At 45.6% G+C, this 27,959-nt stretch overlaps 2 protein-coding genes across 3 annotated transcripts; both read left to right on the top strand.

Annotated features, from left to right (window-relative positions):
• The first annotated feature begins 41 nt into the window (after positions 1–41).
• Positions 42–6,409, top strand: LOC130201406 (glutamate-rich protein 1). The gene is made up of 6 exons (XM_056426406.1): positions 42–347; positions 986–1,120; positions 1,296–1,442; positions 3,792–4,184; positions 4,701–4,895; positions 6,188–6,409. The coding sequence occupies exons 1-6, from the start codon at positions 329–331 to the stop codon at positions 6,325–6,327; spliced, it is 1,029 nt and encodes a 342-aa protein (XP_056282381.1). The 5' UTR covers positions 42–328; the 3' UTR covers positions 6,328–6,409.
• A 3,042-nt stretch (positions 6,410–9,451) lies between these two features.
• Positions 9,452–27,520, top strand: si:ch211-195o20.7 (cytospin-A). 2 transcript variants are annotated; one of them, XM_056426355.1, is made up of 13 exons: positions 9,452–9,746; positions 10,907–11,662; positions 15,198–15,317; positions 17,115–17,720; positions 17,937–17,989; positions 22,590–23,110; positions 23,455–23,551; positions 23,663–23,729; positions 25,522–25,582; positions 25,869–25,965; positions 26,795–26,911; positions 26,999–27,058; positions 27,167–27,520. In XM_056426355.1, exons 2-13 carry the CDS (start codon positions 11,659–11,661, stop codon positions 27,254–27,256), a joined length of 1,893 nt encoding a protein of 630 aa, XP_056282330.1. In that variant the 5' UTR covers positions 9,452–9,746; positions 10,907–11,658; the 3' UTR covers positions 27,257–27,520. The 2 variants fall into 2 exon arrangements, with proteins under 2 accessions (XP_056282330.1, XP_056282331.1); XM_056426356.1 differs by lacking the exons at positions 9,452–9,746; positions 10,907–11,662 and adding an exon at positions 14,088–14,736.
• Positions 27,521–27,959: the final 439 nt, after the last annotated feature.

The following is a 27,959-nucleotide window of genomic DNA, read 5'->3' as shown; positions in this document are numbered from 1 at the left end:
CCCTGAGGCAGCCTGTGCTGCGTGTCTCTGGAGGAGGAGAATGCAGCTGCAGGAGCACGAGCCGGATTATCGCACATTGACAATAGTAGCCGAGTAGCTGCTTTAAAAAACTTTAAGAAAGTCTAGTTACCACTCGCCATTCCTTTATCTATTAAAACACAGACCGTCGAGCAGCTAACTTGTGAATATGTTATGGACGAGCTCATTTGAGGAGCTAGCAGGCTGGCTAGCAAACCCAGCTAGCTCGTAGCGGTTAGCTGGTCAGATCTCGCCACATGTCGCATGAGGTTTCCGTCCTCCTCGCCTCCTCTCAGACACAAATGTCAGCATGGCCCGTAGAAACGAAGGTGAGCACCGCCAGCGTCGTCGACAACATTATTCATATCTTGTGAAAACATTAAATACACGTGTAACCAGCTAGCTATCTCACGAAGCTACAGTTGGCGGCCTAAGTATCGCGTGAAGTGAGTTATAGCCATGTTGTAAACAAACGCACGTGCTCCACTGCCGGATTCTAGCTACTGTCAGTTGTCTCGTCGATACAAAGTTATATTAATGTGTCAACAGCTGATTAGCAGAGTCTTTCTTATTCCAGGTCAGATCGTGTTAAGCTGGGTTTAATGGCGATTTATTTCAACGTGTTGCTTGTTTTTAGTTTAGTTCCGTATATAGTTACCAGTTTAACCATTATGTAATAAATCAGTACTGTCTTTGACACTCGGTGCTTTACGAAGTATACTATAACCATTATTCTATAGTATTATATAATAGCAATTTTAGCCTACTATGCATTCGACATGCCCCAATTTCAAACTGGTTAGTCGTTAGTTCATCTATATATTAAATATAGGCCCACACTATGCATGAGTTACATTGTTAAACAGACGTTGGCACAAGCTTTTAGATAATATCCAAGATTACAATGTATCTGATTAACATTTGATGGTATCTCTGTTTTTTTGTCGTTTTTTCTTATGTCACTAAGTATTTCAATCAAAAGTACTCCAGAAGCTTTACTCCGCAGCTCCCAAGCCAGAGAAGGAACCTAGCCCACCAAGCATCCTCAATGCACTATCCAGAAAAAAACATGTGAAAAGGAAAGCCTCTCAACAGGACACTGGTGAGATCACATTCTGGTTTAACTTGCATCTTTCACATATACTAAGTACAATGTCTAGAAAATAATCTATTCCTCCCCCTTTTGTTATACGCACATCACACAGACTATCCTATCTGCTGCTCATACTAATGCATTGAGGGTTATTGCCTTGTGTTATTTTCCATGTCTGTCTCAGGAGATGCAAGGACGACACAGAGTTCAGCCAATCCAGGCACGCGGCTGTACACAGTCATACCCCCTCCTGCAGACTACAAGACGGATGCAGAGGGATCCGTCACACTCCCCCAGTTAGAAAGCATGAATAGTGCAGAAGACCCAGCTGGTAAGACAAATATAATCTTACATTTATGGACTTTTGCTTTTTTCAATTCAATTCAGTTTATTTGTATAGCCCATTTTCACAAATTATAAATTTGCCTCAGAGTGCTTTACAATCTGTACACATAGACATCCCTGTCCCAAAACCTCACATCGGATCAGGAAAAACTCCCAAACAACCCTTCACTGGTAAAAAATTGGGAAGAAACCTTCAGGAGAGCAACAGAGGAGGATCCCTCTCCAGGATGGACAGATGCAATAGATGTAATGTGTACAGAAGGACAGATTTAGAGTTAAAACACATTCAATGAATATGACAGAGTGTATGAATAGTTCGTGGTAGGCATATTCCACGATGGAGACCTCCACGATCCATCAGGCAGATCAGGCACCATGAAGCTAGAGAAATGTTCTGCATGTTCCAGACTGGCTCTCATGTGCTACAGTCACTCTTCTTGATTGGCTCTGCCACTCAAGTTCACGCAAACAAACCGCAAAGATCAGTTATGTTTCTGAACCGGGGTGAGAACTCAAATGCAGCACAGATGGTGTTTGAGCCTTGGTTATTGTCACTTTAATCTGTATTGTTTCTCAGAGTGAACTTGTACAATTTATCGACGCTGCATAATTTCAAGACTGCTCATTACCTTCTGCATTTTCAATGCAGAAGGTAATGTTTTGATCGCCGTGTATTTGTATGCGTGCGTGTTATTCGCATAAGTATTAAACCGAATCGCATGAAATTTGGTGGGATGATTGGTTATTATCCGGGGACCATTTGATTAGATTTTGGGATCGATCGGGTCAAAGGTCAAGGTCATGAAAAGGTCAACATCTTCTTTTTACCATAGCGCGGTCAATTTATATCCAATTGGCATGCAACTAATGCCAACATGTTCATAATTCAATGCCCAATCTTGTGATATGCGAAGGTATGCGCTCTACCGAGTGCCCATTCTAGTTTTGTCTGTGGTCCGTCTGCACTTTCTCTTGTCATGAATCGGTGGAATGATCAGACTGTAATTAGAGTCCTGGCTCATTACACCTGTCTCTGGAGTCATCATCTTCCTTAATGCAGACCTCCAGGTACCCGACAGGCTTCGGCTTTACGTCAAGGAAATACAATTTTGTTGGATGAGATGGTGCAGCGACTTACTGTGACCACAAGACTAAATGATACGGCCAAGTTTGATTAATTACACTCGTCGGCCTAACAGCGCCTCGATTGAGCATGTTTCAGATTTAGTGGGAAGTGAGCCCCGATGGTAATAAAAAGTCTGCGTTGGTTCATTTAGAATGCACTCGCATGACTGCAGCAAATGGAGCAGGAGTGCTGATTAAATGGCATATCAGATAAATAACAAATTGATGAACAGTAAGTTCAAATTCACTTTCACCTTTTGCTTCATCGACACTCAGTTTGTCGTCACCAGAAAAATTCATGATGGGACTAAGTCTCTCCGCTCGCCTTTCATATTGTTCTCTGCTTCACTGCCACCGTCTCTGGCTGAGAGCCAGCTCGCTACTCACTGAGGGTCACTGAGCGTTTTATGGGAGCGGGTTTCTTTGACCTCTTAATGCCTCTTGAGTTGTTAAGTAGAGGTGGGGAGGAAGTTTCTGTGTGGGCTCACAGTTAAGCTTGAGTCATTACATTTAAGGTTGAAGCAATAAGATGGAACAGAAGAGAAATTTAACACTGATGGTTTTATGTGGTCTTTTATCAGAGTGCTGGATGCTGGATTAGAAACAGGAGGTGTTGTTACAATTGGCAGCGGAGATGTAGTTTCCATTGTACATGCAGAAATAATTAAAAAGACTTATTAGAAGGTTTTGTCTGCTCCTCTCTCAAGATGCTCCCCAAAGCACCACACATGCAATTTACTGATTCTATTGTTCTTTTATTAACCACCTTTGGGCTTAAGTTGGCTCCATATGAGGTCACGATTCAGCAGGTTTATATTTCCAATCAGTAAGCACACCAGCTGATTGTGCTGATTAGAACGCAATCAGCTCTGAAAAAAGAGTATCTAATTAGTGGGATCAGCTGGCGCACTGATTGTCTGGAAGGAAACCGGCTACCTCGTAGCTCTCACTGTCATAATATTGGAACTATAACGCTGTTCTAATGTTAGCCTGTGTATATGCATTTCTGAGACGTCATCTGAATTGCAGGTGAAACCAAATCCATATCTGCGCGCCCACTAACAATATTTGAAACAGAATCAAGTCTTTTGATGATGTGAACACAGTGATTTTGCGCAGGTGTCGAGGTGCATGTGGAGGCTGCAATGCATTTGTTACATTTAACAGTGTTTCTGAACTAATCAGGTGTTTTTGATCCTGTGGCACACAGAGGGAAGAGTCCGTGATGGCGATGAAGAACTACTCCAAGGCAAAGAGGAAGAAGAACAGACAAGAAAAAGGAAGAGACGGAAAAGGAAACCAGCCCGCCACCAAGACTCTGGGAAAGATGGAGCAGCTGAAGTGAGTCGGGCACCTGTGGACGAGGGAGGAGAGCGCATAAGCAAGAACAAGAAGAGGAAGATGAAGAAGAAACGGCACAAAGAGAAGCTGCTCGCCATGGGTCTGATGCCCCGGGCCACTGCACTGGAGTTCACTTACCGAAAAGATGGGGAGGAGGAGGAGGAAGAAGAGGAGGAGGAGGAGGAGGAGGATAACAATAAGAGGAGAGCTGCTGAGGTGTCAGACTTCCTCAGGACAACAATGGAAATCTATATGTCAGATTGTAAGTATTGATCAGCCAGTTTTGTGCATTCTATGTGGCAAAGCATTGTAGCCATTGCTACAGCTTTTGTTTATTTGATGTTCAAATTTCTAAAATAAACACCCTGCCATGAGCAGTAATGTTTAGTAATTGTGGGTGCTGTGATGATTGAAAGCAGTTGGCTGTTATGGCTTTCTAAGATGCAGTTAACAAACACACTTTGGTTTTGCCAAATGCTGAAAACATGTCAATGAAAACAATTCAATTTCAGTTCAGAAAAGAAGTAAAAGATGTCTGTCCTGAAGATTAGGCTGTGCACGAGTGAGACTAATGACAAATGGCTGGACTGTACAGATCTGAGAGTCACTCATCCTGCTTTGTAAATGAAAACAGTGGTCATATCTTCTCTATTGAGATGACACACAGTCTAGACGGTTATGTAGTGGAGCCGCCGGATGTACGAGGATGGTCATAAATCGACGTGTTAAACGTCCGTGTGTGCGGTGCAGTTTCTAAAGGTGCCCTTTTGGTTTGCAGCCTCTCTGCGTGCCGACGAGAGCCCGTCCCTGTCTGGGACGGTGAATGACCTTCTGAGCGGCATCGCCACCGGAGGCCACGCCCCCTCTGTCCTGAAGCAGCTCCACGGTCTCAAGGACTTTGTCCAGCGGCAGCAGGGAGACGAACTGGAACAGGCACTGGGGGAGCTCCTCAACACTTCTCCCATGTCTGCAGGTCAGTGACGCATCCATCGGTCAGGACATAAAACATTACGACTCAGGGATGAGTTGAGTAAAACTTGCCCTTACATGTATATTGATTGCTCGTCTGAGTATCGATATCCCTCCCTGGCCTCCATCTGTGCAGTACCTCAATTGGCGCCACTAGAGCAGACGTCCATATTGCACCTCGCTCACTCAGGTGACCTCCACTTGTCGATGGACATGATAATAAGACTTCAAAGTATCGTAGTGCTTTTCTAGGGGGGGCTGAGGAGGCCCTGTCACCCCAGGTCCGGCGCTTGTTCCTGATGAGGCAACGGGTTGGGGCGTGGAGGGGGAGGAGGTCTGAAAGATAGGGAGGGGCCAGGTGGTTACGGGCTTTGTAAGTGACGAGTCGTAGTTTGAAGTCTATGCTGTACTTGACCGGGAGCCAGTGGAGGTTGTGGAGGTTGTGGAGGTTGTGGAGGTTGTGGAGGACCGAGGGGATGTGTTCGTGGCGTCGGGTGGAGGTGAGCAGTCGGACATGTTTCAACTCACTCGTCCACAGGCCTGTTTTCCCCCTGTGCGTCTGCACGGCTGGCTAGCTCGCTGCAGAATAGGATCAGCAGGGACGTTGCTGATGTCACACACACGTGTTTATGTGTGAAAGAGAGGGAGGGGTAGAAGGGGTAGAGCGAGAGCGACCAGGCCCCAAAGTGCTGCTTGCTTTTGCTTGTCCCCGTCACCAAGACAACACTGGGGAAAAAGCAACTGTTGGTAGGCCACAATACACCCCGACTTAGCTGTACCTGTCCTCTCCATGCACCCCCCCCCCCCCACCCTCATATTGTATGAGTCATGTTTCGATGCACTGCTTGTATTTGCTTCAATGTGAATGAAACTTTGAAATTCTGCAAAGTTTCCTCACGTTGCCACGTTTCGGTGACTCCATGAGCCGGTGGAGAGGTGGGCCATTTGAAGGTTCTTCAAGTGACTCCCCTAAAGCTCTGCTCCTCCACATCAGCAGATTTTCTTCGGGCAGACTGTATTTCATATTGTAAATGGCATTGGCTTGACGGTTCCCCTTTTTCATACCATCCATTTTGGGTTCTAAATAGATTCACTAAATGTAATTCTATCTTCAAGAATAAGTCAAATACATATTCCGTGGTGGGTGGGACACGGACGTGTTGGGTTGAGTGTCGACATGCCGAGAGGTTTGAAGTGCGTTTGAACGAAGTCTCTTTGCTGAAACTCCGACTGTTCCTCTGGCGTCGTGCTGTCAGCTCTAACTGAAATGTCGCTCTTTGTCTCGTCGCGTTTCAGAAGAAACCACCGCAGTCGTCTCACTGTTCCAGTTCTGGATCACAGACATTCTTCCCATGCAGGGTGACAGGAAGACGGGGCCTTCTGCGACGCAGCCGGGAGACAGGGAGTCACACCAAAACCCAGACGCTCCTGAATAATTATTCCATTTGGCTCCATCACTTCTTGAAATGTTGAATTTGTATAACATATTTGTGTTATTAAAAAGTCCCTTTTCATCTATATGCCTTTGTCTCATCCATTTTTACATCTTAGGTTGTAGGAACTAAACCAGTTAGTTCTCTGCTGGTTAAATCCTTTCGGCGCACCATGAGTAAGAATGAAGTTGTGGCTGTTGCTTCCCTCCGTGGTATTAACATAACAACGTCCTCCTCAACTAACGTTCTAATTGCCAGAGCAGCAAATGTCAGCTCCAGCGGTTCTCCAGAATGTGTTGCAGATTCTATGACATTTAAACCCAGACAGTTACCTAATAGCTCCTCAGGTATCTCCAGGACACTCGCCACAAATCAATTTCCACCAAGTACCATTATCATAATCCCCCACTTGTTTTTGTTGTCGCTGCCTTATCTCACTCTACGCTCACTGTCGCAGCCTGGAATGTTGTTGACGGACCTTGGGGACAAGTACCACCCGGGGAGACGGTAGCTTAACCTTCCACACGACCGGTCTACTTCTCAAGTAATCTATTCTAATACACTTTCCCGTGACTCAATGCCAAAGGATGAGTTCGGGGAAAGGACGGGAGTTATCCCTGGCTGGGTGCTGCCAGAGTGACGATGGTCTGAGTGACGCTTGTGTGTGTGCGGTTGTGGTGGTGGGGGGGGGGGGTAATGTGTGTGTGTGTGTGCACACTGCCTAACATATTACAGGGTTCGTACGGTCATGAAAAACCTGGAAGTCATGGAATTTTAAAATGGTAATTTCCAGGCCTGGAAAAGTCATGGAAAATACTTAAATCACAAAAGTTTTGGAAAAGTCATGGAAATTTGTTATATTCACATGTTCATTTACGTCGAGTTTAATATAATTCATACGTTTTTCAAAGGAAGACACTCAAAATATAAGCTGGCATACACTCTAACTTTGTAATTCTAATTGTTTGAATACTACATTTTCAAAAATGTTCATGTATACACCGAGATTTCAGTTTGGTCATGGATATTTGGTTAAAAGTCATGGAAATCCATTGGTCAACATGTGTAAGAACCCTGATATGATATAACATTTGCAATAACATTGATGTAAAGGTGGTCATTTGTGGTTTAATTAACATTGTTTGCCACGGAAGCATCGTCGTGGCTCTTAGGGTGTCGGTCTGTCTGTTGGTCACGTCCCAACTTGGATCGAGAATGAAACATACAAACTATTCCATGCATTGGCATTAAAGTTGTTACAGATATTCACAGTGCAGACAGCATCCTGATGGCTGTGGTGATCCCCTGACACCAACAGGTAAACACTTCTACATATTCAGTAAAAAGTCAACTACTACTGGACGAAATGCGGTCCAGACGTCAGATAAAAGAATAACACGTAATTTAAATCATAAATATTTTTATATTAATATCAAACTTTTCAAAATTGAAAATTAAAAACATTTTATTTATTTATTGTAAATGACCTCTCCCACCACACTGTACCTTACCGCACCACCACCAGTGGGCCCCGGCCCACACTTTGGGAATCGCTGCTCTAACAACAAAGCTCAGCTTTATTAAGTTTCAGCTTCTTGTCTAGCTGTCCGTCACGCTCCCTTTCTGCTTAGGTTTACGCCTCCTCCTCTCAAGGAGCAAGATCACAGTGCAGCGAGTACGTAGACTCTTTGTCTTGTTCGTATTTATATGTTCTAGCATTGAAGTCATTAGTGGTTTTCAGCTTTTCCTCCTTTAAATGCTTCATGGTTTTCTTCCGTGCATAAAACCCAGTAGGCATCCCAAGTTTCAGTGGCATCATGACTGCGGCATAATGCCAAAGTTTGAGTGTTCATGGCTGCATGAGCTGGGAGGCAGAGGTTGGTCCTATTACCACAGATGAGAAGAAGGTCATTGCTGGCTGCTCCCACTGGAGAGAATTCCTCTCTTCCAGCGAGTGAGACGTTATCAGCACAGCTACCTCATTATAGGAGCTCATTCTGAGCCCAGGACCCGTAGGCTAGAGAGGATATTAAAGCTTAAAGGAATCTGCTGACATGGCAGAATAAGCCATTCTCAACATCAACAGAAAAACATTCAAATCAAGCCACTTGGCAGATTCAAATGGATTCTAGTGGCTCCAATTTAAAATGACTTGGGGCCGGGCCTTCAGTATGAAGCTTTTAGAGGAACTGCTGACGTCAGATATCAGTTACACTTGGTGCTCCCTGAATGGGTTAACACAGGGGTTCTGAAACTGGGGGCGCGGCCCTCTAGTGGGGCGCCAAGGCATTACAGGTGGGGTGCGAGGGGAAATGCAGATGTATTTATTTCAAGACCTTTATTGAGAACTTCACATACAAAGTACACGGACATGAAACTAACTAATTAATAAATAACGAGTGAAGTGCCTGTACTTTATTGTAAATGTTTACATTACGGCGTTAACAGGTTAAGCCGCACGTGCATGACGCAGCGTATAATAATGATAACACGTGATGACTCACACACATCTGAACTCGTTTTGTTTAGTTTTGCAAAGGTTGCACATTATTGTTTTGAAAATATATGCAGTGTAAAACTCTATTGTCAAATATTTGAAATTGTTTTGTCTTACTTTTTCACAGGTTGCACTTTATTGTTTTTATCTTGAAAAGATATTCAGTGCAAAACAGGTTAATTGCAGCCTCAATGAGCAATTTTAATTTTAGTTATATTTTGCACAGATAGAACTGTATTTGTATTCTAATAAAGTGATTGAAAACGTATTAGTTTTTTGTCTGATGCAGCAATCTGGTTTAATTGAAAGTGATTCACACACATTCACCATACACATGTATGAATATGCTCTATTATGACTGGATGTTATGGCTGATATAATAATAATAATAATCTTTAAGGCTTTAAACGAATATTTGATATGTATTCATATTAACCCCAATGTCATAAATATATGCATAATGATTAGACAAAACTCACATTATGAATCAAAACAGTTTTTTAAATATATTTTTTTGAATTACAATTTGCGTGCATTCATTAGTTTCCACACTAGATTTGTAAAACACACGTTTCCACTAAAAGTCTGTACTGTGATGTGTAAGTGTCAGCAGCCGTCTGTTGAGGCGGACTTCTTTGTGCCAGCTCCTGTAATCCCATGAGAGCCGTCACCTGCAGATGGCCCGCTGAGGGGAGAAGCTATAGGGCTGGGCGGGCCTGTCCTGCATCACATAGCTGAGCACAGGTCCAGGTGTCCAAGCGCAGACCCGGACAGACCCGCTGTCGGTGGGTTTCCCGTCCTGGGAGTCCAGGAAGAGAAGTACTATCTGACCCCTAATCATTCCTAAGGAGGACCATCGCAGACCGCTCCAGAAATGTTTTTCAGAGTCCGGAGACTGACTCTGGGCTACATCCGGCTGCTGCAGGTGAGCGGGAACGCTGTGGCGGGTTTAAGTCCTAAAATAAAGTGCCACTTCCAATGATACTTTGTTGTAAAGGCGAACAAGATGTAGGGTCAAGTAGATACTGTAACAAGAAAATAATATGTTCACTCACTGAAGCTGTCCTTGGTGCCGGGGTGGCAGGAACATAAAGTGCTGAGTCATTGGAAGTTGCTCGCCCATGATTTATTGCAATTTCTTCTGCATCAAGCAGCTTGTTTTGATGTAGGACCTTTTAAAACCAACAGGCGGACACCCCTCTCAGAGGCTTGGATTTGAAGTCTAGAAATAGAGGGTGCTTGGCAATCTCTGCCTCGACTCGTCCTCAAGGAGTAGAAGGAAATGCCAGATCAAATAAATGTGACAATCGCGAGAGCGGCCATTGATGTAATGAAGTGTGAGCGAGGCGCTGCTTTTATGGGCTCGCACAGAAGTTCATCGACGGAGGTGCTGCACTCAGCCTCATGCGGCCATTGATGCGGCAATTTATTCAGTCGATAGTCTCAACAGATTGCTGTGACAAGATGATGAAATCCACATCATATCGCATGTACACACGCACCATCCTCAAATATGCGTTCGTTCCAGGCTGCGGTCACGAAACACAATCACCTCTTTGGGGGTGTTGTTGCGAATGATGGAAGAAAAGCACGTCTGTGACAGCCCGTCGCATTGTAAATGTAAATGGTAACCGGGTGAGTGAGTACGGGAGTGGCTTCCTAGACGTCTGTGACACGGCTCCATTTCAAACTATGAGGTTTCTATTCTTTGCTCCTCTATGCGCTTTATAATTGTCATGGCTCCACTGAGGAAATTGAGCCTTTTGTTTGTCAAGAGAGAGGGAGAGACACGCCATTTGGTAAATGAGACGAGATGAGTTTTTAAATCTCTGAGGGTTTGGTGGGGGAGGGGAGGGGTCGGGGAACATATTGAAACTCAGTCAGATGATGACAAATGTTTTGAAGCGGGGGAGGCTGCAGGGCACACTCTCTAAAAGTGTTTCTGCACCCATGCATATATTACGCACATTAGCGAATCATGACTCTCTGGTCAATGCTTGCCAGGGAGGTGTGTTATATCCGGACTGCTCTGACCTTTCATACGAGGAAATCAAACGTTCCCCTCGTTTCCTCCTCTCCTTCCAGACCCAGGCCTACCACAATGTGTCCGTGACGCCCCCGGCCGAGACGAGCATGCCGGGCTTGGCTTTGCTGCTGGGGGCCACGGGGATCGGGATGTGTGGCTACAGCTCCAGGCAGCTGGCCCTCTACCACCGGCCCTCCGCCCGCGTGCTGCAGTGGGCCGGCACGCACACGGACGCCAGCGTGGCGGCCACAGCAGCCCAGAGGACCCCCTTCCTGGATGTCAATCGCCGGGTCGGTGCCTGCCAGGAGATCCCGCCCATCTCCTTCGTGGGCCAGAGAGTTCCCGCGAGATAACAACCGTTTGATGCTGGGTTGGATATTGATCGGCCAACATCTTAGGTTGAGCTCCAGTTGCTAAACTTGTGCACGACGAGGATTGAAGCCGTGCCGGCCCCCAGTGTGGCCCATGTGCTCTCTGAAGCGGTGCAAGTGTGGATATTTGACCTTGATGTTCGCAGGAAGCTGGTGGTGGTCGTGTAGTAATAAAGAATGATGTGCAAATAGTTGAAAAGCTATTGGATGGAATCAATTACTCACTAGTATTAGAGTGGGCACGAAGCAATATGAATGATTTGATTACGTAATACCGAATACTGGGCCTGAATGTAGCTCAAAGGAGCGAACGTGTTTAAATGTGGAGACATTGTGTGTCTTTATCAAGGGCTTGGCGTTAAAAGGGACCGACGCCCGGCAGGGCCTCTCTCTACACAGATGGCTGGCAACTCTCTCTCTGTCATCCCCGCTCCCCGGCCATGTGTAAGTGCTTGAGCACCCCCTCCCCGCCCATGACTTCAATTGATTTCCTCTGAGGAGAAGCAGGTGCCATCCATCAACAAGCCTCGGCATTTGCCGGCGTGGTCTGGCACCGGCTGTCAATCAAGAGACGGCGGCGGGTAGACACGGGTTGGCGGTGGAGTGGAATCCGTGACTGCTGCTGGAAGGTTAAATCCTCCAAGGGGATTGGTCGAAGTGTTGAGAGGAGAGCAGAGAGCGGCGGGGCGGTTATGGGGGCCGACAACGCTTCTTTTGATTGAGTAAAATGATGTGTGTTGAGTCATGTAAACAACACACAAGTACTGGCTCGTGAATCCTAGTTTACCTCGCCGAGACACGGCAGAATGGCGATTCCTCCTGGATAAACCTGTGTCCTCTGGGGAGGGATTAACCCGGGTGGAAAATCATCCGTGACACACCTAATCTGGTATTAGAGACACCTGTGAGAGGCAGACTGTCCCCGTGCATTCCAGCTTTGTACCTTTCCCCCTGCAGTGTCCACCAGTCGTCCCACTGCCATACGTGAATTTATTCATGATGGGATTGGTGTTCACATTTATGTGGACACCAAAAATGCAGCATTGAAAAGGGACTTGGCGAGACACTGAGTGTGGTTGAGAATGCGTGCGGTGCCTTCTGGGTAGCACGGGACCGTCTCTATGTGCACGGCCTCTTCATTGGACACGACAAAAAACTACTGAATGCAATTGAGTTTTGTCTTTGACATATCAAAGTGTGACGGCACCAAGTCATAAAATGGAGAGTTTTATTTCTCATAAGCAGGGAGGAGGAGGAGGAGGAGGAGGAGGAGGAGGAGGAGGAGGAAGAAGAAGTGTCTCAACATAATGGGGAGTTGTGAAAAGGGAGGACGGTGAGAAAGTGGAGTTTTTCATCACTTAAGATGTCGAACAGACCTCGTAATCCATTTTTCGTTGTTTAAGAGGCGTCTATTGTCCATCTGCCAGGGTTTATAGAGCCCGAGTAGTGTCTCTCGAAGGCCAGCGCGGCAGGTCACCAACAGATCGGTCTTAATCCACTCAACAAAAAGGGCTCATGGCTCCAGACACTGAACACAAAATAGGTCGCCTCCCGACACCCGTAAGCTGTTTCATAACGGGGCTGTGGCGGATTTCCCGTCACTATGCTCTTAATCATGAGAGAATAATAAATGAACATGCACACAGATACACTTGTGATGCTACGTTCTTACTATCCGAAGTCTGAAAGTGTCCATGAGGCTTGGCGAGAACGGTCTTATTGTCGTCATTGTTCAGGAGTTGCACTGCCATGCGTAAGTGTGATATCAACATGGGTGGGTGGATGGGGGGGGGGGGGGGCTGGAGGCACCTTGCTGCATTTGATGGATTCTCTCTTTACTGCAGCGGTGCACAGTGAGCACTGAGGAATCCTATTGATCTCAATCAGGGGGCGAGGGAGAGCTGCAGCAAACTTCCTGTTTCAATCAGTGTTGCACAGTTTATGAGGGGGGGGGGGGGTACTGACAAACATGATGCTGTACAATACAGGGAACGTGTGAAGGCACAGTATTTAATATGTTAGCTTGTCTGGGTGTCACACATCAGCATTAGTTCGTGTTAATCTGCAAAAGTTCCACAAACTCAACTTCAGCTGTGCCCATTAAGAGAGATTTTGTTCTGTTAGCAATACAATGAATATTTAATGAAAAGATGTTTGAGGGATTTCAGAAATAAAAGCACTCGGCAAACACGCTACTTACCTGTTGCACGTAGTCACACTTGTGGGTCTGGTTGTGTTTGAACTGTGTCGTGTTATGAAGTTGTGCTTTTTGTACCAACAAATAAACATGTTTTAGTCGAAGTGCAATTCATGCTGATTTGCTTTAATTAAGCTGGGAAGAGATTAGAAGCATTTACAACTTTGTGACAGTTTGAATCATTCAGTTGTGTAGATTTTAGACTCGTTACCAAATGTTTCACATGATGGGTCGTGTCTCTAATTAGGGGAAAGCGTTTCTTTTTTCTACATGTCTGACATCCACTATCACATTATTAAAGCTGGTTTATTCAAAGAGCAGTTGTGGAAACTGACATTGATGCCTTAGACTTCATCAAGTAGACAATATACACATATGGGCAATTGTTTATTACCTTCGCATTCTGCGGAGGGTTATGTTTTGATCACTGTGTATTTATTTGTATGCGTGCGTGTTTGCGTGTTATTTGCATAACTCAAAAAGTATTAAACCGAATCGCATGAAATTTGGTGGGATGATTGGTTATTATCCGGGGACCATTTGACCCCATCGATCCCCAAATCTAATCAAATGGTCCCCGGATAATAACCAATCATCCCACCAAATTGCATGCGATTCGGTTTAATACTTTTTGAGTTATGCGAATAACACACAAACACACACATACAAATATATACACAGCGATCAAAACATATATGTATTAGTAATGAAACAGCATCACTACAATACGCATAATGATTTATAGTCACTATTCACAGACTTAATTGGTTCTTTGTTTCGAAGTCAAAGGATTTGGCCCCCACACATATGAGAACATCTGAATATGTTAGTGTTTTAAAAACATGTAAAGTTCGTGAATGGGTCAGTGGGTCAACGGTCCGTGAGGAAGAGCACCGACAACATCCCAGAGGCAACAAGTTGCTGCTGGCACGGTCCAACGGCGCCCTCCAGTGGACACATCCAACAGTGCCATCTGTCGCCCATGTCCTTTTGCCGTCACGGGTTATGTGTTTTTGTTGTTGCTTTCGTTGTTGTTGTTGTTGGTGTTGTTTTCGCTCTTTGGTTCGGTGTGCGTATTTCGATAGACGTGTCGTCTTCGCATCGCCACGTTTCCGGGGATGTCGCGGGGATTAAAGTGCTGTGAGGAAACGTCAGTCCCCTCTCCTCTCCTCTTCTCCTCTCCTTTCCTCTTCTCCTGCGTGAGGACGCGCTGGGAGGTGCGGAGACGAGTCAGCGAGCGGAGAAGAAGAGTTCCACTAAAACCGCGAACACAAGGATTTGGGAGTTTATATATTTCCATTTTGTGTTCCTCTTTCAAAGGGTTGGTATGCGCTTGTCTTTGCTCTTCGGGCTCAGAGGTGTTGCTTCACAACGAAGTGGGCGAGACGTTGAAGTTACTTCTCTAAACACGAGTTTCAAACTCTCGGATGTTTAACGCGGGCAGTTGGATGCGTGGAAGTCAATGGCGTTACAACAAAAGGACTTATTTTTTGTGTAAATCTAAATATTTTCAAACTTTTAAGTAGTTGTGTTCTTTCGATGTTGACGGTTCTCAGTCGGAAGTGTTACCGTGTTTGTTTGTTGGTTGTCACGTGCGTAGTTCCCCGTAAACTCCACCAGTACGTCATCAACTTTAACGGCATGAAGTTGACCTCGGTGCAGAGCTGACGTCACTGAAGTATTCATCTGCTGGATAACAGTGCACGCTGGCAGTGCATGACTTCATCATCTTTCTCGATGTCCTGTGTGTGTGTGTGTGTGTGTGCGCATGTGCGTGTGTAGGTCACTTTGGTCTGAACGAAGTGAAAGAGCAACAAGCACCTGCAGGGCCCCACCAGTGGCCCACACCCCATTACTGCAGAATGGGTAACTTCACCAGCAAGGACGGCCATGGACCCACAGGTAGGTCAACACACACACACACACACACACACACACACTCCTTTTGTTGTCTTCAATATCCTGATCGCTGCTTATCCACCCCTCTTTTGTAGTCTCCTCCTCCTGTGTGTGCGTGTGTGTGCGTGCGTGTGTGTGTGTGTGTGTGTGTGAGTGTACGTGCGCCGAGCAGCAGAAGGAATCTTGGCAGCCCTCCTGTGTGTTGCACAGTGAGTGGTCATTCTCCCGGCATCCCTATGATTCGTTCGGGCCAGCTGTGGTGAATCGGCAGAATTCCCCGTCTCACAAGGGCAGCGGATTAATCATCAGAAGGCCTTATGCTCTCTGTCACACACACACACACACACACACACACCTCAATGGGACACACACACTCAAACAGCCACCTGTGTGCATGGTTGGACAAACTACAAGCAGAGGTGGCATGAGAAAGTTCTGAAGACAATCTGTCTTTCCTTCCCGATCATCGGCTCGCAGACGGCCGACCGTGCAAACACGGAAAAATGAAAAAACAGTTAATTTTACGAGCAGTGAGGTTTTTGTCCAAACAAGGAATAGGAGGAATGAAAAGAAGGATACAGGGTGCCCAGTGGTTCCGATAGCTGTTGAAGTTGTTATTATTATTTTTAGTGGTATGCTGTAAAGGCCGAGGAGCGCTGAGCCAGAAGAGTAGAAATATCTTGTGTTATTGCTATTGTGTCAAGTTCTGGAGATATATTTGCGGCTTCCTGCTGCAAATTGCTATGTATGGGAGACATTTGTCCTCTCTCTGTGTGTGTGTGTGTGTGTGTGTGTGTGTGTGTGTGTGTGTGTGTGTGTGTGTGTGAATTTGAAGAATGAATGTCGCACACAACATTGTGGATGAGCGGCCCAAGAGGAATGTCTGTTTTAAAGCATTCATCTTCAGGGGCACGGCCTGATGCCACCTCTCTGAATGGTGTGTTCAGTGTCAACATGCCAGACCAGTGACCACTCAGCTGGGTTTTTGGTTTCTCTACAGTCTCATGTTTAAGTTTCTCAGTCAGTTCTTTCAATCCTGTTGTGTTTTATTATTCATAACTTTAAAGCCTTTCTTACTTCAATTGGACGTTTGACCTTCACTGTGCAGAATGATGTCTCAGCAGAGGTTTGACTTAAGAAGAAGGCCGTTTAAAAAAATGTTTTAAGTCATTAGGAAAGTGTCTCTGTGCTCCCCGTAAACCTTAGTTTAAAACGAGCGGGACTTTGGGAGCCAATCACAGTCCAGTAGGCAACGCACACGCCAAAAGACACTTAAAACCGACATTAGATCAGTGAAGCCCGAGACCTTGTGTTTAACTTTCCAAATAAGACATATTTGCATATCCATGCACTATTAATTTTTCAATTAGGGGAGAAAGAGTAAGTGTTATTTTAAATGATTTAATGGCATTTTTACCAGAACAATGATATCTGCCAAATTGTTATTAACAGAAGAGTATAAACTATATAATTTATGTTGGGGATAAAAACAAGTCATGGTTTTGGTTTGAAGGCTGCTTTTCAAAGTTGGTACAGTGAAATTAAAACAACACATGCAGAAGTATTCTCTTATTTTCATTGAAAGATGGACAAAATCCTAAAAAAATCTGAGTTGCTTTTTCCTCGTCCTCGTGATCGACACATCCGGATGATGTCGTTGATTGTGCGACCGTGACACCTGTATGGTGAGAGTTAGGCACAACTAACAAACCACTAAAGCCTCAATATATGTATATCTTGATGTTTAAAAAAAATGTATTTGCTTTTCTTAGTTCATCTGAATGTGTTTCATCCCCCTAGGGGCCCTTGGGGATGGTTTCCACACTCCTCCTGCTTCTCCACAGAGTGAGGGCCCTGCTCCTATGCCCGGCGTCCCCCAACTCCTTCACCCTACTTCCCCTCAACCTTCCCCCGGAGCACCGGTTTCATCGCCGCCTCCAGTCCCGGTCCTCACATCCAGTGGGAAGAAACCACAGCCAAGCACCAACCCAAGCACTTCCAGTGCTGCTCCTGAATGGAGGCCTCCTCCACCCGTCGGTTCAAATAGCTTCACCTTTGGCCCTGGAGTTAGCCCACTGCACCCCAAGTCAGGAAGTACTGTGGGTAGAGGTGCTTTGGGGAGGAATGGGGGTCCTCCTACTTCCACCCCTCGACCTTTGGCTTCCCAGGGGAAGACTGTGTCCAGCAGCCCCACAAAGAGCCCCTCTTCTCTGGGTAGTGCCTCACCTGTGGTGGGCAGCTCTTCTGGGCAGAACTGGAGGGAAAGGGACAGTGGTCTGATTCAGTCTTTACTGCCGGCTCAGGAAGCTGGGGTCAGCCAGGGGGAGGAGCTTGAGACGCTGCTGGAGGAGTGCAGGTCAACATTGGGTATCACTGCCGGTCAGGATGGGGCCACCTGCACTGCAGGTAAGATGTACTACAATATACTTTATATTCTGACGATTAATAGTATTCAGGTCTGCAACATCTTTTGTTTGAGCACTGAAACTCCTCATTTCATTGTGGGCTTGACATCTCCCCGCCTTGAGAAGGGTAAATCCATTTCCCTGACATTCTCTTTTGTTGTTGTTGTATTTGATATGCATGTGATGTCTTCTGCCATTTCTTTATCCTTCCCCTCAGAGATACTGAAGCATCTACTGACAGAAGTGAAGAGTTTGAAGAGTACTTTACAGGTGAGTTGCCCTTGAAAGTTGGTTGGTTTTAAAATATGATCATGGTATGATAACGGGCATTCACTAAACCCCTCCCCCGAGCAGCAGTCGTCCATTTTAGCAACTGTACGTCGCCCCGCGACGCTTGTTAGTGTTTGGTCTCTGCGTTGAGCAATCGACATCGGGCTAACGAAGGTTAGCATGTCCTGCTAATTAGCTGCCTGCCAATGCCACTGTCATGTATGTAGCCATCAAGTGTTCACGGAAGACTCATTTTGATCTCATGGAGCTAACATAAGCTCATTTAGCTAGCGACAGCTTGGGACAATTACCATTTCAACCAGAGGAGTCAACAGCTGCCAGCTAGAAATGAGAAGCCTGCCTTTGTCTTCCTCTCTCTGAGGCAAAGGACCCATTGTTTCAGAAGTTACTCAGACATCACTAAGAGAAGCGAGGCTTTGCTCAGTGAATTAGGGACAGAAAATACCTCGGTCATCTAAAAGTCGTAGTTTTTCAGTTTTCCTTATAAAGTTTCCCACCAAAATGCCTATTAGCCAACACAACACGGTGTGTAAGTATAGCAATGTAAACAGGAAGCCACGCACTCCAGTTATACATCAGTCAGAGGAGCGCTTGTGACCTTTCATCCAGGAGATAACAGCAGTCCACCCGCCACCCCCCTCTATCACAATCGGCCTGAGTCTGGTCCCCTCTGGGAGCTGCAGCCTTGCTAATAGGCATCTTCCTGTCCTCTGCTTCTCCTGAGGGGCCCAGAAGAGGAAGATCTTTGAGATCGTCATCTGTCAAAGTTGTTATAGTTGTAGAGTTGATCCTAGATAGTTGCATATGGGTGTGCCTACGTTTGAAATGTTAGCAGGACACCTGTTGCCTTTAAAAAAAAATCTTGCCGCTATTTCCGATGAGGCCACTGTTGGGTTCCAAACCCAAAGCAAAAGAAATGAAGAAACCATGCTAGGTAGGAATGTCAATTCTGAAAGCATTCGTCAGTCCTATTGCTCGGGGGTTCCATGCTGTTATTCGCGTACTGATATGCTGCGGTAATTTCCTGTGCGTCGTTTTTGTTCCAATGTCTTGACCCTCCCTGAGGAGGATTGTAGCCAGAGGCTCCCAGCTTCCTCTATATCTGCCACAGATTACAACAGCTGGAACCTTACAGAGGAACCGCCTCCGTCAAACCCCATCTCGTTTCTCCTCCTTCTTCCCCACTGTCACTGTCCCGACTTTTACTACTTCTACTTTTATGAATTGTTTTATTTGTTATGCTGCAACCAAGTATACTGTACTCTTCTACCCCCCCCCCCCCCCCAACCCCCTTTCTCGTCAGCTCTTTCCCTATTTGATATTCAATCCCTGTTTTTCTTTCCTCTTTCCCACATCCCTGTGAGGGACCTGAAAATAACAGCCTTGCACCGGCCAGCTGAACCACAAAGAGTCTGTGGTCTGCCACTGAGAGGTAGCCGTGAATTAGAAATCGGGGCAATCTAACCTCGTGTTTACACGGGCCCTCGGTAGAGCCGGCATAGCTCGACTTTATGAACCCTCCCTGTCTGCTGTGCCGTCCTGGGAGCCTTTTTGTGGCGAGAAGGGGAGTGCAGTGCGGAGGAGGGCGTTCACATTCGGCTGTCCAGGAGACAAAACTTGTTTTGTGCTGTGTGGCGAGGGGGGGGGGGGCGGGTTGTCGCGCAGTGACTGACCGGCCATGTCTTGAGACGGAAGACTCTCAAACACGTTCAGATGCATTCAAAGTCTTGGCTGGTGCGATTGTTTTTCAAGCTTTGTACGGAAGTCTCCTTCCCTCCCTCCTCCATTGCTGTGTTTCTTCATTCCCTCATTCTGTCTGTGGCTGGGACCTGACCACTCCTCCCCAAGCACAGGAACCCACAACAATTGCCCTCCAACTTTTGCTGCAACACACCTCTCTATCTCATCCCGTCCTTCCGCTCTCTTCTCTCCAGCTCTATCTCGCTTCCTCACCTCTTAAGTCTGTTCCTTCCCTCCTGCCCATCTTTTCATCTGACCCCACGTTGCTTCGGTCTTTTTGGCTTTAGCTCTGACGTCCTTGTTTTGGGACCTTTTTTCCCGTTTAAAAAGCCATTATTTTCACAGTGCCCCTCAGCTAAGCCTTTCCTCCGCACCTCTTCCTTAGTCTTCATCCCTGCGTTCCCAAACGCTCCTGTCTTTCTCTGCCTGTCCGCAACCATAATGTTCTCCTGATGTACCGTAGTTAAACAGAACTCTGAAAGCACATGATGACCCAACATGCATCGAACTATGAAGGGTGGTACGCGATGTGCCATCTGTCTGTGCTTATGCGCACCACCAGTCTTCAATTGTCTTAAACGACAAAAATGAAAACACTCGTTCATGTCTGGGTAGTGTGTGTGTGTGTGTGTGGCCGGTCAACGTTGTGTTCCCTCCCCCCTGGAGATTTAGTCGATCACAAAGCGCCGCTTTGGAATCAGTTCCAGGTGAGCGTTGCCGGAGATTTACAGGAATGATCCTGTTCCCACTGCTTTCTTTGCCTCCTTGCTAGGCTGCTCCAAGAACTCAGAAAAGGTCCAGCATCTGAGGCCAGGGAGGTTGTTCACGAGTAGAATTAAGACTTGCAGTGATTCGTAAATGGCAGTGAGTTGGGACCCCTTTCTGATGTCTGTGGGCATTTAGATATGCAGCTTGGAGGCACTACCAGGCTACTTTCATGTGCCAGGAGGGAGAATTTGCCCATTTTGTGCGTGTGCGTGTGTGACTGCTATAGAGGAAATTAATTTTAATTGCTGTAACAGCGTATTCAACTGCTTTTTTGAATGCACACCACAGGCTTTGGAAAGCTGCAGAGAGGAACCATTACGGAGCTGGGATGTTTCCCCAAGTACGTATCAGAACGACTGGGTGTGGAGGTCAACTAGGGACAGATGGTTAGAACACACACACGGACACAATCTCCAAGTGTGCTGGACCCTTTCCAGGAATAGTCAGAAGTGTGTGTGTGTGTGTGTGTGTGTGCGCACATCTGGTGTGTCACTAGGTCAGCTCTTGAGGGAGTATGAGTGTGTGCTTGTGTCTGACAATCCACACCCTTATCTCAGTGTCACCCTGATGAGCACTCCTTCCTGTTTCCTTCAACGGACATGCTCCAGTTGGAGTCATGTCCAGATAACGACGACTCTGTTCATACAAGCTCCTTCATGTCCAAATGGGTGTATTACTTACTAAAGAAGGTCTCCAAACATGGACGATGACGCTACTATTCATTTGACACTCGTTGCCACGGAGAATTTGCTCCAGCTTCCCCCTGGATGTATAGATATGTGTGAGAGAAAACTGAACAGTGTGGTTTTGTAAGGGAATAAGGGAGGCGTATGTGTGGGAGAGAAGAGGGGAATATGATACGTCTGTGTGAGTGTTTGTGTTTGTGTGTGTGTGTATGTGCGTGCAGTGTAATCGGGTCCAGCTGTGGTCTTGAGTCACCGGTCAGACTTGGATCAGATATCGCCTCCTCCTCCACATCTCCATCCATTCTTCATCTAATTACCGACCTTCCCAACCACTCGGCTCCTCCGCACTCCCTCACGTCTCTCTTGATGTCTCCCCAGTCTTCACAGTATTAAATCTGAGCCTGATTTCAATCACTTTTGTCTGTACCTTTTTTTTTCTTTCTTTCTCAATCCCTTCCCTCTCTTTTATGATGACGGTTGCGTCATATTTCTATTAATGTCTGGCTTCATTGGAGAGCGTCTTTCGATGTGTGGGGCAGTGTTTGTCCGAGGCAATAATACGTCTGAAAAAAAGAAAACTTAGCCCGTGTAACGGCCTTTACACACCAAAAGCTTTTTCTTTGGGCTTTTGCGCGATTTAATTTGTATGTCAACAGATTTTTGTCACGAGTAGTTCTCACGGAATGCAAATATTACGCAGCGCGACACTTTTATTCCCCAGAACAAGGTTAATTTTTCTGACCTTTCAAATAAAGGCATCATCCAATTCCACTGTGCAGAAAGGACATACTTGAAAACGTTCACTTCACTGTACAACAACAGAGGCTCTATAGTCTGTTCCTTTCATCCGTGACAAAGGCAGCGAGTCCCAGTCCACTCTTTCCTCTCTTACCTTTCACAATAAAGTCCCTAGACTAATAAACTGCGTCACTGTTTACAAAGGGAACTCTATTTAACACATGTATTCGTCAAACCCCCGTGTGTAAAAATCCTAAGGTTTTCATCTGACCATGCTTCTATTTATTTTAAAAAGCACACTCATAAAGTTGCTTACATCTTGTTGTTCCTGCCTGTGTCTTTTTCTCTAAAACATAATGCTGTCGATGTTTTAGATGACATGAGCAGAAACTTTTAGCTGAATATTCAGTTATGCCTCATTAGAGCGGACTTGCCAACTTGTCGCTCAGTTCAGTTTAAACTTGTTCACGACGTTGAGGCTCAAATGGCGAATTTGATTTTCGTCATTGTCTGCTGAAAGTTCATGTTGTTTGTTTTTGCAGTCATTTCAGTTTGGGTTTAATCATTTTGTGTGCTTTGTTATTTAGTAATTGTAGAACAACATTGCAATGTTCTTCACATAAACACCCCTGTTCTTTCCCTTCAAGACGGAGCGTGGGGAATGGCTGCAGTTCCAGGCTGACCTCCAGGTGGCGGTGGCGGTGGCAGACCGCCTGAGAGCCGAAGCAGAAGAAGAGCTGACCGCGCTCCGAGCGGCGCACAAAGACGTGGAGAGGGAGCTGGCCGCTTCCCAGCAGAGACAGAAGGAGGCCGATGTGCAACTGGTGACCCTGAGAGGGGAGCTGAAGCAGAGCAGGCAGAGACTGGCTACTCTGGCCCAGGCTCCATGCCAGGAAGCAGAAAGGCCCAATGGAGAAGCAACCAACAGCTCCGAAAGCAAAGAAGGGACCCCAAGGGGCAGAGAGAGAGGGCCGTACAGGCTCGGGCGAGAAGGAATGGAAAGTGGGAGTCTGAATGAATCGACGAAGAACGTCGTGAGCGAGGATGCCCGAGCGGACTGTAAAGGTGTGACCAAGCGGTACCTGAGGAACGTGATCAATAAGGATCGGAGCGGAGAGGAGGTGCGATGCAGCGAGACGCGAAGGACCTTAACCTCGGAGAGGTCAAGGTGAGGTAAACGGTTTGACCTTTGTCTGACCTTTTGGGGAATACAGAGGAACACACGAAAGCATAATTGTGTGTGGCACTTACGTTTGTTCTGACAGTCAGATGTTTCTGAGCTGAGCCAAAATCCCTTCACATGTTTGGTCTCTGACGTTGCAGTGAAAAATAAATAACAATCACCAAATTTGGTCAGGACTGTGATGGTTGTCCTCAAGTGTCCTTCTTGGGGCCACTTGAGGACCGTTTGAAAATATTTATGTCCAGCTGCAGCGGAGTGGGACACTTGTCTAAAAGGTAATTGGTTTGGTCCATCTGGGCCGTTCTCCTAACTGTATTGCCCCGTTACAGGAGCCTATCCAGGTTGCCTGCCCCCTCAGGCTCCCCCACCATGCAGAATGGAACATCCCAGCCCCATACCGCCTCAACTGGTGGCCCTATAAACAAGGTGAGGCACTTTATCTTGAGGAGGATCCTTCCTTATGCACACTTGATCCATGGCTTGCTGATCATGAAGTGATTTTGACCACATTTTGGATGAATCTTGTCTGTTCCGTAGAACTCGGGGCAACTGAGAGGCCGAAGAGGTCTGGATTGGCAAGACAGTCGGTCAAGCGCTGACACAGGTGTGTTTGTGTGTATGCACTGTTCAATGAATCTGCTCCCTGGGCAGGCTGCTGTGGACTGTCTCAGGCTGGCTGGGCATACTATTCTCACAGACCACGTCATCAGCAAGAGTATTGTGGCAGCGCATGCTCCGTTCTCTTGGGTTTGGGAATCCCGAGTCTGTGGGGTTACCCAGTTACCTCATAATATATTAAATAATATACAAACAGTGAACTAAAGAAACAGTGATCGTATAGTGGATTTACACTGTCTAGTCTTAATTAATTAATTATTTATATTTACAACAATTCATTTATAAAGTAAATAATAAACTCACTCATTAATAACACACTCAACAACACAACACACTTCAACAAAGGCATCATACAAAAGGGACAGAGTAATGTGAGCAGCGGGCGGTGCATGCTCCTAGAAGAGAGAGCCGCGTTAGTTGTCGCTAGTTAGCTAGCTTTAAATATATTATTATGACTGGCGAAACATAAAAAAAAAAACATATAAAACCTAATGAAAATACTGAATACAATCTAAGACAATACTAAACAAATAAATAAAAGCCAAAGCTCACTTCATTCACTCCTACTATCTATATCCTATTATAGCCCACAGACCTTCAGACAGACAGACCTCTTTGGAAAGGGAATCCACTCTGGGGATCCCCCACCCCACAATCCCTTTACTTAATAATAAATTGCACCACCTTAACCACAGCAGGTGGCGTAAATTCCATTTTAGCTGGATTTAATGCAGACCAGATTGACTATGTTACATACGGACAAAATGCTTGCGTCCAATGTGTCACAGTATGTGTGTTAGCGGCATCTACCTTTTTTTCATCATGGAACCTGTGTTACCCTCGTCTCTGGTGTCGTTTTTGACCACTGGCGGCACTTTTGAGCAATTCTTTTCACAAATGGGTCCCACATTTTCCGAGTATCACTTCGGCGACCTAAACACGTCAGACTCGTCACACTGCTGACAGCACAACGAGCTGCTGTACATAATAACAATAATAATCGGTGTTTCCATCCGGACTTTGTAAGGCTGTGAGGGCTTGGGCCTCGAGAAGAACATTTAGGACATTTTGAAAATGAAATGCATCAATCTGTTGTACTTGGAAAGCAAAATTCTGAGGCTAGATCTGTAAAGAACTTTGTGCTCTTGGAAACAAGTTTGCACTGGTGGACATTTAGGATGCTTTAGTACTTGTACTTTACTTGAGTATTTCCATTTTACCTTTACACTTCTTGCCTGAAAGAAATGGGGACTATGTTTTGCTGTAAACTGAAACACTGTACATCTACTATATAATTTACATAAATGCAGCAGTTAAACCTTTTAAGTCAACTTGATCCCACAAGCAGCGGACATATCTGAAAGCATGGGCCAGGTGTAATATAAATTACCTGTTGGCAGGTCTGTGTGTGTATTGGACATGTACATGGGGAAGAGCATGAATAATAATTGGTGGCATAAATGTGCTAGGAAGTGCCAACAAAGTCAGTCGGGACAAAATATGCTAGCTAGTAAACATGTGAACAATGCATGATTTAAGATATTTAGAAATGTTTCAATCGATTACTTTGAACGCTATCGTCGCTCATTTTTCATGGGCATGTGTAAATATGTAAAGGGTTAATTGTTTGCTCACTAGTTTGCGTCTTCAGACACCGAACGTCCACCGTACAGCTTGTTCTGCTAAAAAAATCAATCAAAGCTGCTTTAAATGTGTAGAAAAAGTGTGTAAGCTTGTTAAAGTGTGGAGTCGCTAACCACCGCTGCCTGTCTTTACAGGAAAACGTGAGGAGTCTCTAAACAAGTACAACTCCACCCTCATGGAGCTGCCAGCCACCAAGTGAGTCTTCACACATCCTCTCGCACGCTGACAAACCATTTCATCCAAGGGAGCGGCCCAATCGCTGCTTCCTGTGAGTCTAATTAGTCGTTTCTACCCGAGAACATTTGTTGGGAGAACTCATGAAGCTTGACATTGGAATCGATGTGTTCATTAGGTTGTCCTGTCAGTAACAGAGTCCTCTATGTGACATGATGTTGTAGAACCAACTGACAACCGCTCCTGCAGTGTTCAAACCAAACAGCTCCTCAGCGTTTCACCTTGTTGTTGTTGTTGTTGTTGTCAGGTCTCAGGATGGTTTCAACCTGCTGCTGCGTCGACACGGAGGCTCAAAGAGAAACTCTCTGCTCCGTTGGTGTCAGAGCCGAACACACGGCTACAAGGTGATCCTGGACATGCACCGCAGCCTCACCCCGGGTCGTATGGATGTGAATGAATGTTGGTGGTGGTCGGAGGCGCTGATTGGCTGCCACGCTTCCGTCAGTCTGCCCCAGGGCAGCTGTGGCTACGGATGTAGCTGACCACCACCGGGATGACTGTGTGTGTGTGTGACTACTGGACTCTGGACTCTGTAAAGCGACTTCGGGTGCCTTGAGAAGCGCTATATGAAATAAATGATTATTATTATTATTACCTTCGCATTGAAAAATGCGGAAGGTTATGTTTTGATTGCCGTGTTTTTATTTATTTATTTATTTATTTGTATGTGTGTTATTCGCATAACAAAAAAAGTTTTAAACTGAATCGCATGAAATTTGGTGGGATGATTGGTTATTATCCGGGGACCATTTGATTAGATTTTGGGATCAATCGGGTCAAAGGTCAAGGTCAAAGGTCATGAACAGGTCAACATCTTCTTGAATCGCATGAAATTTGGTGGGATGATTGGTTATTATCCAGGGACCATTTGATTAGATTTTGGGATCAATCGGGTCAAAGGTCAAGGTCAAGGTCATGGAAAGGTCAAAATCTTTTTCAGTCAATTGTTATCCAATTGGCATGCAACTAATGCCAAAATGTTCATAATTCAATTCCCAATCTTGTGATATGCGAAGGTATGCGCTCTACCGAGTGCCCATTCTAGTTATTATTATGATTTAAGTCTTTACGCCTGTTTGTTTTTCCTCACAGCGTCATAGGAGGAAATAAAAGGGGGTAACATGTACTAACATTGGTTCTCTCGTGTGACCGTAATGTTTTCTCTCCCTGCAGAGTATCGACATCACCAACTTCAGCAGCAGCTGGGCCGACGGTCTCGCCTTCTGTGCCGTGTACCACACCTACCTCCCCTCGCACATCCCTTACACCACGCTCGCTCCAGAGAACAAGGTAGGAAACCGGTCCCAGCGTTGGTTTAACGGACGGGACCAAGTGACTTACGGGAGTGAGCTTATCGATTTGTGCTTTGCTTCCTAGAAGGAGAATCTCAGCCTGGCATTCAAAACAGGAGAGACCGTTGGGATTGCACAAACCCTGGTATGTCTTGGTGTCTTTTCTAATGGAAACAAATCATGTGACGTTTCTTTGCCACATGCAATGTGAATTTTTGAGCTCATGAAGGTATTTGATCTCTTTGCTCCATAGACGGTAGAGGAGATGCTGAGAGCAGGAGGACCTGATTGGCAAAGGGTCCTGAACTACGTGGAGAGCATCTACCGTCACTTTGAGATGTGACTGCTGCAGGTATACTCACTCGTACAGTGATCCCGAGAGAAGGGATCCTTAAGGACTCTCCGAAGTTAGTTGTAATGGTTCCCTCAATACTATAATATACGTTTTCTTGTGGGACCGGAAACTGGATAAACTTCCGTTTAAGATACAATTTCCTGATGAAGACTCCCAGTCAAACATAAAAAGTCTTTATAATTTGAATTTGCTGCTGTGGTTTGAAGTCCCATCTGCTTGTAATACGCTTCATAAAATGTTCTTTAACCAGAACAGCCGTTGTCCTATTAATTCTTATTTTGTATATACATTTAATCAGCTGCCATTTGACTTGTATATCAGTATTAAGTGAAGATGTCAGACACCGTGAAAGTATATATCTTATCAGACCAACTGAGAAGGATAGGAAGGATTAATAAAGATCTTATTTTTTAATTAATACACATTTTACATGTAGCTTTTAAAACACTCATCATTCCTTCATCACCTTATGCATTATAAATATGTGGATCTTTTTTTATGGCATCCTTCTGGGGAAGGTGTGTGTATAGGCCGAGTTGCTGTAAATGTCTCCACACTGGTACGCCACTGGCCAAAAGTTGTGTATAACATCATGTCCTTTATCGAGTCGTTAACAGTCCTTAAACTGGTCATTGTTTTATCTGCCAATGTGCTGTGCCTTTTAAACTTGTCTGATGCTCTGCAAAGATTC

The sequence above is a fragment of the Pseudoliparis swirei genome, chromosome 11, assembly GCF_029220125.1.
Source record: "Pseudoliparis swirei isolate HS2019 ecotype Mariana Trench chromosome 11, NWPU_hadal_v1, whole genome shotgun sequence".
Lineage (NCBI taxonomy): Eukaryota > Metazoa > Chordata > Actinopteri > Perciformes > Liparidae > Pseudoliparis > Pseudoliparis swirei.
The sequence above is the reverse complement of the archived record's forward strand: the minus strand, read 5'-3'. Positions and strand labels throughout refer to the sequence as shown.